Source organism: Saccopteryx bilineata, chromosome 2 (assembly GCF_036850765.1).
Source record: "Saccopteryx bilineata isolate mSacBil1 chromosome 2, mSacBil1_pri_phased_curated, whole genome shotgun sequence".
In the NCBI taxonomy this organism is placed as follows: domain Eukaryota; kingdom Metazoa; phylum Chordata; class Mammalia; order Chiroptera; family Emballonuridae; genus Saccopteryx; species Saccopteryx bilineata.
In genome coordinates this window covers 275,050,926-275,064,031 of record NC_089491.1, presented here as the reverse complement: position 1 = coordinate 275,064,031, position 13,106 = coordinate 275,050,926, and the positions used below count along the sequence as shown (strand labels likewise).

Below are 13,106 nucleotides of genomic sequence, written 5' to 3'. Positions count from 1 at the left end.
CAATTTTACCATCTGTAAATTATATCTCAATAAAGCTGTTGTTTTTTTTTAAAGTATCACCATCTTGTCTTCCACCACAAAAATTCCCTTTTCCCAACGAACCAGCAGCAACACCTGTAGCACCAAAACCTCGAAGAATAACAACAAACACAAAAGCCATAAAAATAAAACTGAACCTGTTCCCCAGGTGAGAGGTCCATGCATTTTTCCACTCACAGCCATGGCTTCTCTTCAATGGAGATGGGGAGTTCCTCAGGTGTGGGTCGCAGATCTGCAGTGTCGGACACAACCCAGGAACTGGTTAGAAATGTCCCTCACTTTTTTTTTTTTTTTTTTGCCTATAAAACATAATATAAATGGAACCACTTTAAATTGGAGTTAGAGCTGCCGTCTGCATGTCCTTACACCTAAAACTGTGGGATGGGAAAATAGGACAAAGTAACGTTTGTTTGTGTGGGGCCTAGGGCAACAGTGTGTCCCAAAGAGCTGTGCAAAGATGACTAGAAAGCAGATACTGTAACTATTGAGCCGGTGACACTGTTTCGAGTTAGTGGTACTGTGTTACCTGCTCGGCACCAGCAGCACCTTCCCTCTCGGGATGGAACCTTCCCCTCCCCTTTCTCATCAACACCTGTCACCTCCTTCTCCTCACTGGAACGCTGTCTGGGCTTCCGCCTTAATCAGTGCTTCCCGGATAGCTAGTCTTCTTCTTTCTTTTAATCTCAAATACATGGTTGTCGCCTCTCACTGTGGGCCTTTTATTTTCAGGGTCACAGGCCCCGGCTCACCGAACTGCTTTTGATCAGCCGTCCTGCGCATCCGAGCATGATCTGGGTCGTGGTGGATGGCGGCCAGGGGGTTGAGAGTGTCCTTGTTGGGCATCACCCCGGATCTGCGTAGGAGGGGGAAACAAATCGGCCTCGTAGGCAGGTCACCTCTTCAGCGAGGTGTACGTTTGTTGGGGAGGGAAACTAGGCGTCACGTGAAATAAGACACACCCCACAAGACACAGACCGATCGAGCCACAGAAGCATTTTAATGACAATGAACATCACAGGTATAAATAAATAGCGCCTCTTTCCACCTCTAATATGTGCTAGAAATATCTTTTTTTGGAGGGGTCCAGCTAAGATCACGAGGCTTCAAGGACCCTGTCTTAGCTACTGATTTTAGCGGTTACAAAAATAAAACCAAGACGCATCCCAGGGACATCCTGGGTGTCCGAGCGGAGGCCGTGATGGGTGGAGCCAGCGTCGCGAAGGGGCAGCTTGGCCATGTAGTGTCTGCTCCCCCGTGGACGAGCTCTTTGGATGAATGTAATTCGCAATGTGCTGTTACACAGTTAGGCTGTTAAAAAACACAGTTGATTGGCAATCTAACATAGATATATATATATATATTTTTTTTACCTTTTCAATTTGTGCTGATTTGCCCCGCTTAATAAAGTCAGAAAAACAACTTAAAAACACTCCCCTAATTTCTTATCTTTGTTCATGTCTCAACGTCAGTAAGTTTCCTGATAGAGCCACCCCACAAGGTGATGCGGACCACCCTGGGGAGTGGGGTGGTCTTTCTCCTGGGGCTTTGACCCAACCTTCCCTGATGGAAGAGGCTCCACACAATGTCAGTGACGACATGGTTGAGGGGTGGTGGTTGGGGGGCCCAGCAGGGCTCATGCTGCTGGCTGCCCAACTGTGTTGAATAGCCTCTGACAACATCCCACACGGCAGCTTTGTCCCTGGGGGTCTCTGACGGTCACGGTGGTGGGTGGGGACCCCCAAATACCTCTGAGAACGCTACGCGGAGATGCCCAGCAAACATCAACAAGGCTGCAGACATACAGGAAGGCGGCCAACTCACTCCAAGAATGAATGATCAAAGGGACATCGTTTCTAAGACTCCACTTAATGACTAAGAATAGGATTCACGTTTAATTTGGGAAGAATATGCCATTTGATCCTCAGAAATAAACACGAAATAGAAATCAAGTGGAAGTCTGGGGCACAAAAAGAAAAAAAGATGGGGAGAAAGGAAATACAGAAAAAGACAAGATGAGCAAATCAAGATGTAGAGATCCTCAGGTCTGTCCCCAGACGTGACCAACATTCCGGAATATGGCCTCCCCAGCCCATGTGGACAGTCCTCAGGAAAGGTGACGCTGAACTTACATGGAAACGCCCCTACGAGGGCCCTAAAGAAGGTTTATCTTATTGTTCCTCTATTAGAAATATAAACAGGTGATTATTTCTGTCTCTTTTTATTTATCTTTTTGCATTTTTTTTAACAAATCATTTTTGGTAGCTTGACTGGGTTGGACTTGGACTTGTAAAATAGCTTCCGTCACCTGGCCTGCCGCGAGTGCAGGGTCACAGTCAGCTGAGCTCCCAGGGTCCCTTCTGCTGACTTTAGAAAATCTGCCCTCACCAACTGCTAAAAAAGCTTTGATTACAAATTAAAAAAAAAAACACCCACACCTCTTCATGGCTTCAAAGCGTCCAATGGGTTTAGGAGGGTCCCCCCCAGCGTGTCCCTGTCCAACCCGTGGTGACGCCCACCTGCCCTCCCAGGATCCCTCCCCAGGGTCTACTCTGGAAGGGAGGAGGGGACCAGGCACGGGGCCCTGTGGCCCGAGGGGCCTACACTTTGTCCTGAAATTTCTCCAGATAGTTTCTGAGTTCTTTGGGGGTGCCCACGTCCAGGTCCTGACACACCCACTTGATGTCCTCGTCCTGGCCGCCGAGGATGGAGTTCACGGTGGGGCAGCTGTCGTCGGGGGGGATGGTGGTGAAGGTGGTGAATTTGACCTTCTTCCTCTTGGAGGTGGGCGAGTGCAGGGGCTCGTGCTTCTGGTCCCTCCCCGGCCGGTGCCCCTGGCCCTGCGTGGGCCGCTGGGCGCCACCGCCATTGAGCAGGAGGTGGCTGCTGTCCTCACAGCCCCCCGGGCTGCGGTCCAGGACAGTCGTGCGCTCATCGGGCGGCGGTGACCCCTCGCCCACGTTCTCCAGGAGCTCGGCCTCGGTGCCCAGCCACACCCAGTCGTGCGCATGCGTCATGGACACCTGGCCCTCCGGGGGCGCCTGCTTGTGCCGGAACTTGAGGGCGAAGGTGGCGCAGTTGATCAGGAAGACCAGGATGGCCAGGCAGAAGACGCCCAGCAGGGCGTACATGCCGATCTGCAGGTCGCTCAGGCCGCGGGCCGTGGGCACCGGGCCGCCGTCCCCCGGCCCGGCCCCGGCCTGCGGGAGGTCCACCTGCGCTGGGAAGTTGCTGAAGTCCAGGGGGATGTTCTGCAGCTGACCCTCCGCAGGCAGCCGCCCCCCGTCCAGCCGGCTGTTCTTGGCTGCCTTGTTGTCCAGCAGTGACTTGGCTGTGGGGCCGCCCCTGCGGAGGGCCCCCTCCTCACGCTCCAGCGATGGGCTGCCCCCTGGCAAGTGCCCGTCCTGGCCCGCGCGCTCAGGGTCCCCGCCCTTTGGCCGCCGGTCGCTGGCGTGGTTCTTGATCTGGCCCTCGCCATCATCGTGGTCTCTGCCGGGGCCCGAGTCCACATCGTTCTGGCCAAACTTGACCCTGACATTGCCCATGCCCACGGCCAGGACGCTCTTGCGTTTGGACTTCTGGCAGGTCTCTGCGATGGTCAGGTCCACGCGGACCAGCGGCCCCTGGCCCTCCCCTTCGGCCACCACGACAGGCTGCCCAGGGGAGCGGGCCTGGGGCACCGACACCACGGCCTCGTCCAGGGAGGTGGCGGTCAGCGTGAAGTCCTCGGTGTCGTAGATGTCCAGGGGCGTCACTGAGCCGTCGCTGAACTGGAGCCAAGTGCTGACCACGGCCTCCTGCGGAGAGACAGCCAGTTAGAGGGCCCGGGTGGGGTCAGCGCCTCAGCTCTTTGGACCTTCCCTGCTCCCTCCTCAAACTGAACCCCCCAAAATGGGGGGGTCGGGGCAGGACTCAAGACCCAGACTCAATAACTGAAAAATCTGGGGAGAAAACATTTAGGTTTTACATCAAATCTGTTAGGAACCCCAAGCAGACAGGGTCTTTGTGGTTTAGATTTTTGGGGACAGGTGTAGGGAACAGGCAGAAAGCTGACAGTCTGCCCGGAACCCCCCCACCTCACTTGCTTAGTGAAGTTGCTAAAGGCTGTTTTTTCCACACCTCCATGTTTTCCACACCTCCATGTTTTCCACACCTCCATGTTAGCTGTGGTGCTGGATTGCTTATACTTGTCCTGTCCACCATGTCCCTAGGAAAGACTGGAGGCAATTTCCTTTTTATCCTTTGTTTTGTGAAGTTAAGATGTTATGTATGGTGGGGATTTTCTGCACCTGGGAGAATTCTTGAAATGCCTTGGAAATGTGACTTTGTTTTAATGATCTCTTTGATTTGCTAGTGACCTCACTTTGCCCTATAAATAAAGCAGGTAAGGGGCTGGAGACTCGCCTGCCTTTTGTAAGCTATCTCTGCAATGCAAAGAGACCTCTCAAACCCATCCTTTTCCTCTTTAAGTCTGTTTTCTTAATTCTCTGCCGTTCCCACTCAGGACCTGGAATTACTAGCCATGCCAGTTCGCGGCACAAATTAGAGAATCACCATCATGTAAACCAGAGCCAGTGTGGACGGACAGCGGCAGTGCCCGCAGAATCTGCAGCAGGGAAACCCCATGAACCCCTAACCGAGACTCGGGTCCGTGGGCTTACTATCACTGAGCGTCACGGAGCACGCGGCCAGATACTCATGCCTCCTCCTGCTCCGGTGGCCGCGCCCGCGACCCTTGTGTAACGACCCCCGTGATGACCCTGAGCCTGGTATGGCACGTCCGTCATCTGGGTAATCCACGGGCACTTCTCCATCTCGGCCTTAATCACATCTGCAAAGCCGCCTTTGCCACATAAGAAGACACCGTCACAGGGCGCACGCATTAGGACGAGGCTACCTTTGGTGTCCCGCAAAGGGGGCGGACAGCCGAGACTTCCGTGTGCTTCCCGGGCACCAGCCTCTGCCCTGAGAGGTTTCCCTGTGTCCACTCGCTTCCCCTACACAGGAACGCCATGGCAACAAAATGAAGCAGAGGGACCACAGCTCACCCACCGGGCGTGCGTGATAAAAGGACATAGCTACAGTCCCTACCTCGAGGGAGGCCCCGTCAAGACTTCCCACCGAGATCGGCGGACCGAGGATTTGACAGAAGAGAACAAGAAAGCCAACCACCTGAAATGGCCACAAAATACAACAAAGGGAAATGGGGAGATGTGGAACCAGAGGGAAAGAGAGGGACGGGGCGAAACACAAACGGGGAGCTGCGGAGGAAGCACAGGGAGCTCCGGGAAGAGGACAAGTACGCCAGCTGCAATCAGTTGCCCCCCGGGCCCTTTGAACTGCGGATTACACGTTTGAGGAGAGAATTTGTGTGCCGGGTGACAGAGCCAAGAGAGTCAGCCAAAACTCAATCACAGGATTAAAAAGAAAAATAGGAAACGAAGGTTGAAGGAAGAGAAGGAGGCTGACCATGTGGTTTTTTGTTAGACGCTCCAGAAGGAAAACATATGGGGTGGGTGGGGTGTGGGTTGGGGGGTTGGGGGGAGTCAATGTTCAAAGAGATCCGGCCTGGATATTCTCCAGAGTTGAGAGAAAATGTCAGCAAGAAAAATGAAGGTTTCCTGGCCTTGGCTGGTTGGCTCAGTGGTAGAGCGCCAGCCTGGCGTGTGGAAGTCCTGGGTTCGATTCCCAGTCAGGGCACACAGGAGAAGCAACCATCTGCTTTTCCACCCTTCCCCCTTCACTTCCTTTCCCCCTCTTTCAACCAACAGCTTGATTGGTTTGAGCATCAGTCCCTGGTGCGGATGATAGCTTGGTCCCTGGTGTGGATGATAGCTTGGTTGATCCGAGCATGTCAGTCTCAGGTGCTAAAAATAGCTTGGTATTCGAGCATCAGCCCTGGCAGGAGGGAATGCTGGGTGGAACCCAGTCCAGGCACATGCATGATGTCTGTCTATCTCCCCTCTTCTCACTTAAATCAAATACACACAAAAAATGGAGGTTTCTGCTGACACAGTTCAACCCATGGAAGATGGCAATGTCTAGGCATGGACTGCTAAATCCTGCTGTCTGCTTAGGTCACCCAAGTTAGGTCTTTCTCACTTGTCATGGACACCTTGGACAGAACAGGGTGCCTGTAGCAGGTGAGGAGGCTTGCACCCAGAGATGGGGCAGCATCCATGGCTACTGCTGCCAGCTTCTGTCCTGCGGCTTGCTGCACCATCAGCTATGAATCTGCCAGCTGTGTGTGTGCTGTTTGTTTGCTGTGGCTCGAGGGCATTCTCCAGCCCATGTGGCCAAACTCCTAGCCAGCCCTGCTGAGTAATTGACACCTGCAGGGGCCACTCCCCACAGAGGACCCTCCGAGCAGAGTTATATTTAGGTCTGTGTCTCTCTTCACGTCCACAGGCAAGCTCCCAGCGTCCCTGCCGCTCTGGGACAAGGATGGTCTTGCCTTTCCTATCCCGGCTGACTGTTCTCCCAGCAGCCTCAGCTCTGGAGTCCCATTGGTGGCTGAGCTGGGACCATGCTCTCTCCAAGGGGCCATCATCAGCGCTTCCTTCCTGCACCATGCCCCCTTCCCTGCCTGTCTCGCCCACCCCAGGGTCCCCTTCAGCCCCCAAACAACATCCTGGCACGTGATTCCTCATCCCAGCTTTGGGTTCTGGAGAAACCGAAGCTACAACAGCCACTCTGGCTGAGTCATGTTGCTTCCTGTCCTTCTCTGACCCCATCAACCAGCTGATCACACAACCGGACTCGTCCATCCCCTTCCGATGCCTAAATCACAGCCATTCACACCAGGTTTCTTTCCTTGTTCTCTCCTCACTTCTTTTAGAACAGATGAGGCCCTGGGGCTGGGGGGCGGAGGGGGGGGGCAGAAAAAGCCAATGGTCCCGTCCTCATAGTCTCCTGCTTGTGAATCCCTCGGAATTTGCATTTCAAAGTTGAAACTCTCAAGAGCAAGGCACCAGCCTTCCCCACCCCAAGGGCCACTACAAAACATGTTGTTCCTGTGGTCTGCAAGTGCGTCTTGGCTGATGTCTCATCTTAAATTAATTTTTTCTTCACAGACTCGAGAGGCAGGAAGGACTGAGCCTAAAAGCAAGCCTTCCCCTTCCACCCCCAATGACAGAGGGTCTGAATGAAGCCCTTGGAGCCCCCCGGGCGAGCGGCACCCTGTCTCCGTCAGCCCCCCTGCATGACCGACACTCTGTCCCCCTAGTAGTGGACTGTGGCGAGGATGGACGACAGTGTCTTCTCAAGGGGGGCAGGGGAGGGCGGAGCCAACACATTTCCCCAAAGAGGAGAGATTCTGCAGGACTTCACAGAACACGTGCCCAGGGGTGACTTAGAGCCACATCCTACCAAGGGGTCACGTCTGCACATTGGGTGAGCAGCATCCATAAACTCCCCCAGCCCCGTGTCAGCACTGGGATTAGACAGCCAGGCGGCGAAGCCGGATGGGGACAGGCAGCCTTGGCCCACGCCAGGGAGGTGGCAACGCCCATCCTCTCCTCAGGAATTACTCTCAGCAAGCAGCCCCCCGCCTTCCGCTCTGTTTCCCCACTTCCCTCCCAGCTCCGCGCTCTCTGCTGTCTCTAAACCAGGGAGCACCCTGCTGACTTCTCGCCTCCGAGTCACGCGGGCTGGACGCGGGTACGAATGCCACACAGGTCCCCGTGGCCCATGCTCTCAGCACGTGAGCATGGAACGGCCCGCCCTAACCCCCTAACCCTGGGCACCTGGCGTGTGAGACACCGCCCCATGGTTATATCACACCCTGGCACAGGGAAGGCAATGGGCCCAGGTTACAGGGGAGGGGGTGCGGGGGGGGGGTGGTGACATAGACAGGCCTTGGCGAACACGGGGCTCCTCTGGCGGGCTGGCCGCAGAGGAGGGGTCAGGCTTAATGATGGGAAGACACCCAGCCCTCACCCCAAACCAATGCTGGGTGTGAAGATGAGGGGAGCAGGTAGGGCAGTTAGAAGGAACAGAGGCGAGCTTAGGATGCGGACACAGGCTCCCGATCACAGCCAGCAAAGACACGGGTGCTGCAGTCTTACAACCACGAGGGGCAGATTCTGCCGACAGGATGAATGAGCGTGTGAGCGTCCGGCTGAGAGCTCAGACCACCGATTTGCTCAGCCTGGGAGACCTTGAGCCCGCTGGGGACGCCCCTCCCACGAGCTGCAGATAGGGAGGGAACAGGTGGGTTCTGCCCTAAGCCGCCAGGTGGGGCAGGTTGTTACACACGCAGGTCCTTAGCACACCCTGTGCACTGGGGTATGTCTTCACTCCACTGGAGCACACACCCCTCCCCTCGGACAATGTGGCCGGTCCGCCCCGCATCAGGGTGGGTCAGACCAGCGCCTCTGCAGGCCATGAGCCAGCCTGCGATCCCGGACGAGGTTCAGCCACCCCGTCCCCGGGCCCCCCTCCCTCCTTCTCTGCGGGCCCAGGCCCAGTGAGCGGCCTGCTCCTCTCCGCCCCCGGCCGCTGGGCTCCCACCTGTTTGGGGGTCCGCAGCAGCTCCTCTGCCGTGGCCACAGCCGTGATGGCCTTGCCGCTCTGCGTGCCAGGGTGGAGGGTGACGGACAGCCCAGCCACGAGCTGGATGGCCAAGTCCGTCAGTGACACCTTGTCCTCTAACACGGTTATCGTCTTCTCTGCCAGGATGGAGTCCGACAGCGGGGACAGCACCTGAGGGACGGGCAGGACACCAGCCAAGTCTGTCATAGCCGTATCCACGGTTGGGACCCTCCCTGGACACATCCCTTTGTCCCACACAGGCCAGAGTCCCGGAAGGCAGGGAGCAGCACAGGGCTACCTTCCTTACCCAGCACGCCAGCCCAGGTGGTGCCTTTGTGAGGAGTGAAGTCACCCCTCCCCGGGACATTTTATACTTCTAGCTATTAGAAGACTTGAAATAAGTATTAAAATCCATCTTGTTTTTGAAAGGAAACGGCCCCTCTCTTGAGATGAGACAGGCTTGTCCAACGTACAACCCATCCTGCTGGCGGACCCAAGAGGGCCACCCGAGTCACATTCTAAGTGACCCGTGGAAGTCACCGGGGGGCACTGGATGACCAGTCCTCCGGGGTGGGCCTCCTGCACACGCCAGCAGCATGGTCCTCTGCTGCAATCTCACTTCCTGCCTGACAGCACACGCCCGGCGCTGGACTGCAGACATCCCGGGGGCAGTGACGGACAGGGACAGCCACTTCCCCGTCTGGTGCTCACGCAAGGATGCAGAATGACATGCCAAACGGGAGGAAGGGACAAGGTGGGAATTGAGGGCTTGTGGAAAAGACCCCCTCCCAGGTCCTTTATTGTCTGTCCTGAAACACCACTGTTCTAGATGCTCCCTTGAGCACCAGAGGCAGGAGGAGTTTGAAGGGAGTTTGTTGAATGAATAAACGGTGGAATGATAGTGATTTACAGAAAGAAGAGAGGAGAGAGGCATTTTCCCCTGGACACTGGAGGGGCCAGGCATAGCGGAGGGGCGGGGAGGGCATTTCTAAGAGCACGGAGCGAGGTGGGTGCTAAGGAGGAGGGTCCAGGGTGGGGTGGGGGAGTCCTGGGCAGTGTGGGCATGAAGGATGCTGAAGGGAGAGGGTCCCGCAGGGAGCTAAGTGCCACCACTGTCTCCATTCCTTTCAGAAGGAGATTGGGACTCGAAGAGCTGGCCGAGGCTCACCGTCTGCTATCCGCAGACACCATCACGGGGACAAAGAACTGGCCACAAAGCCCCACCCACCTTGCCAGCCTCCCCGGTGCCCACAGGGCTCTGCATCAGACATGCCAACCTCCCGAGCCCCGCTTCCTACCTGCAGGGTGGTCATCCCGGCCTCCCGCCCGACCAGGACCCTGCTGCCCCGCAGCGTGGCGATGTGGGGCTCCTCCAGCTTCATGAAGTCTGCCACCAAGTGCGTGATGTCCGCGTGCCAGTCGGGGCCGAGCAGAAGGCTCGGCTGTGCCCACGGGCCGGCGCCCTCGGACACGAACTGGGTAAGGACGCGCACCGTGGCATGCTGGTACTGCAGGGCACAGCCGCGGCCTCGCCGCTCCTCCTCGTCCTCGTCCTCGCTCTCTCGCGTGGGCCTGTGGGAAAGGGGTGGGGTGCGCTCAGGTCTGGGGAATGGGCTCCGCCTCCAGCGGACAGCATTCGGTGGGGGCATCGGGGCCACACAGGGCGTCAGACGCCTCCTTCTTATTTTTTATTTCTTATTTTTTTGTATTTTTATGAAGTGAGAAGTAAGGAGGCAGTCAGACAGACTCCCGCATGTGCCTGACCGAGATCCACCCGGCATGCCCACCAGGGGGCGATGCTCTGCCCACCAGGGGGCAATGCTCTGCCCATCTAGGATGTTGCTCCACTGCAACAGGAGCCATTCTAGCACCTGAGGTGGAAGCCATGGAGCCATCCTCAGCGCCCGGGCAAACGTTTCTCCCATGGAGTCTTGGCTGTGGGAGGGGAACAGAGAGATAGAGAGAAAGGAGAGGGGGAGGGGTGGAGAAACAGACGAGAGCGTCTCCTCTGTGTCCTGGCCGGGAATCGAACCCGGGACCTCCACACACCAGGCTGACGCTTTACCACTGAGGTAGCCGGCCAGGGCCTGCACTGTAACTTCAATGGATACAAATTGAATACGTGAAGAAATTAAGTTTCTCCATCACTCCGTAACCACATGGACCAGTGGCCACCATAGTGGACAGCATGTGTCTAGAATATTCTGTGGGACAGAGCCGCACTACACACTGGAGATGCACCCTTCCAAGCTCCACGCAGATAAACTCTCTTCCGTCTCATAAGATGATGAGACAACACGCTAAATATACTGCTCACCAAAATGAGAGGATATTTCAACATGAATATGAAGCTGTAAAATATCCTCTACTTTTTGTGAGCGGTGTACTTATTCTCACGCTGCAGGTGAGAAACCCGAGGCATGGGGGCGGCGGGGTGGGGTGGGGTTACTGGCAGCGTGCCCAAGAGCGCACAGCTGCCAAGTTGCAGGGCTGGGGTGTGCAGCCCACCACTCCTGATTGTGCCATCTCCTGGCCACTCGTGACCACTGAGTGGTCTGAAATACTGGCTGGATGCATGGCCGCCCCCCACACTCTAGCTGGGCCACGTTGCTCCTCGCAGAGAGGGATTCAGCATCTGTCTGGCCAGTTCCCCTCCCAGAGGCGCTTAGACCTGAGCTCGAAGAGGCTGGCGCCTGGGACCCAGCTAGGGAAATAGCCCTGATCGTTAAGGACAGGGGATTCCAGGCAGAAAACTGGGAACTCTGTTGTAACTTTTGTGTGTCTAACGAGCAGCCATGGAGCTGGGCACACAGGACCCCAAACTCCTATATACAACAAGCAGTCACACAGAATAAATGAAAGTCTTTTGTGTTTGTTTGTGTGTGTGTGTGAGCAAATGGTCACCATAGTCCAGTATATATGCAACTACATTTTACACAAATAATTTCATAGGCATAGAGCTGTTCATGCTTATAGAGTTCAAAACCACAGAAAAAGAGATCCCCATTTCACTTAAAGAGAAAGTAACCCAAAACGTAAGTTCCCCTGGGGTTGGGGGGGGGGGCTAGGAAAATGTGTGACTTCTGTCTCATTGTTTCAGGGGGCACATTCAGAGGTCAGTCCATCCCAAGCCCCCGTGCAGGTGGCAGGTGGCCAGGCCTGATGCTGACCCTGCCATTCGATAGCCTCCTTGCCTGGTCGTGTTCTCCTGGCCTGTTCTCCTCCCCATGATACCAGCAGCGCCTACTGTGCGCCAGGCCCCGCACTGCCTCCTTTAATGGGGAGACGGAGAAACAAAGCTGTGGTCATGCTCTCTCCAGTGCGGCTCCTGGCCCTGGCTCACCTCTTACTGGTCACGATGGGGACCCTCCAGCCTTTGATTTGACTCAGCTCAGTGTCTGAGACCTCGATGTGCAGCGGCAGCCGGGGCGCCCACACGGTGATGTGCAGCGGCGCGCTCAGGTGCTGGTAGGTGAAGTTCACCACCGCGTCCACCCTGCCCTTCATCTCCTTGCCGTTGACAAAGACATAGTCACAGCGGTCGGACACCTGTGGGGACAGAGAGGGGATGGAGAAGGAATTTACAGGGCCTGGAGACTGTCTGTCCATGCATTTTTATTGCTTTCAAAGCACACTGCTTAACGGAGGCATAGCCAAGTTTAGAAGATGTGATTTACACTGATCCCCCTTCTCATGGGCCCATATCAACTGCCAAACTATGAGGTCCTTAAAGGCAAGAGGGATGCCTGGGTCATCTTTGATGTCTTGGTTCCTCACACCAGCTGCTCAGGAGGAGCTCAGCAAAATGGATACTGAAGGGTTGGATGGATGGATGGATGGATGGATGGTGGATGGATGGATGGATGGATGATAGTGAAAGGATGATGGTGGATGGATGGACGGATGAATGGTGAATGGATGAATGAAAGGATAAATGAATGGATGATGGATGGATGGATGGATGATGGATGGATGGATGAATGGATGATGGTGGATGGATGATGGTGGATGGATGAATGGATGGATGGATGGTGAATGGAAGGTTAAATGAATGGATGATGGATAGATAAATGGATGATTGATGGATGGATGGATAGATGGATGGATGATGGTGAATGGATGATGGTGGGTGGATGGGTGGATGGATGGTGAATGGATGAATAGAAGGATAAATTAATGGATGATGGATGGATGATGGATGGATGGATGATTGATGGATGGATGGATGGATGATGGATGGATGGATGGACAGATGAATGGATGGATGGATGGTGGATGGATAGATGGATGGATGGATGATGGATGATGGATGGATGGGTGGATGGATGGATGGTGAATGGATGAATGGAAAGATAAATGAATGGATGATGGATGAATGGATGGATGGATGGATAGATTGATGGATAAGTAAATGGATGGATGGGTAGGTGAATGAGTTGGGTAGATGGATGAATAGGTCAATGATGAATGGATGAATAAATGAATAGATGATGGATGGATGGATGGATGGACGGATGGATAAACACACCCTTTTTCAT

At 55.2% G+C, this 13,106-nt stretch overlaps 1 protein-coding gene across 1 annotated transcript in view; it reads right to left on the bottom strand.

Annotated features, from left to right (window-relative positions):
* Positions 1-1,087: 1,087 nt before the first annotated feature.
* TMEM132C (transmembrane protein 132C) overlaps positions 1,088-13,106 on the bottom strand; it is a 214,287-nt gene continuing 202,268 nt past the window's right edge. The window contains exons 6-9 of the mRNA XM_066260826.1: positions 11,912-12,117; positions 9,867-10,140; positions 8,548-8,739; positions 1,088-3,833 (exon numbers count right to left, since the gene is read on the bottom strand). Of these exons, the coding sequence (XP_066116923.1) occupies positions 2,637-3,833; positions 8,548-8,739; positions 9,867-10,140; positions 11,912-12,117 (1,869 nt within the window). The 3' untranslated portion in view covers positions 1,088-2,636. The remainder of the gene's footprint in view (positions 3,834-8,547; positions 8,740-9,866; positions 10,141-11,911; positions 12,118-13,106) is intronic.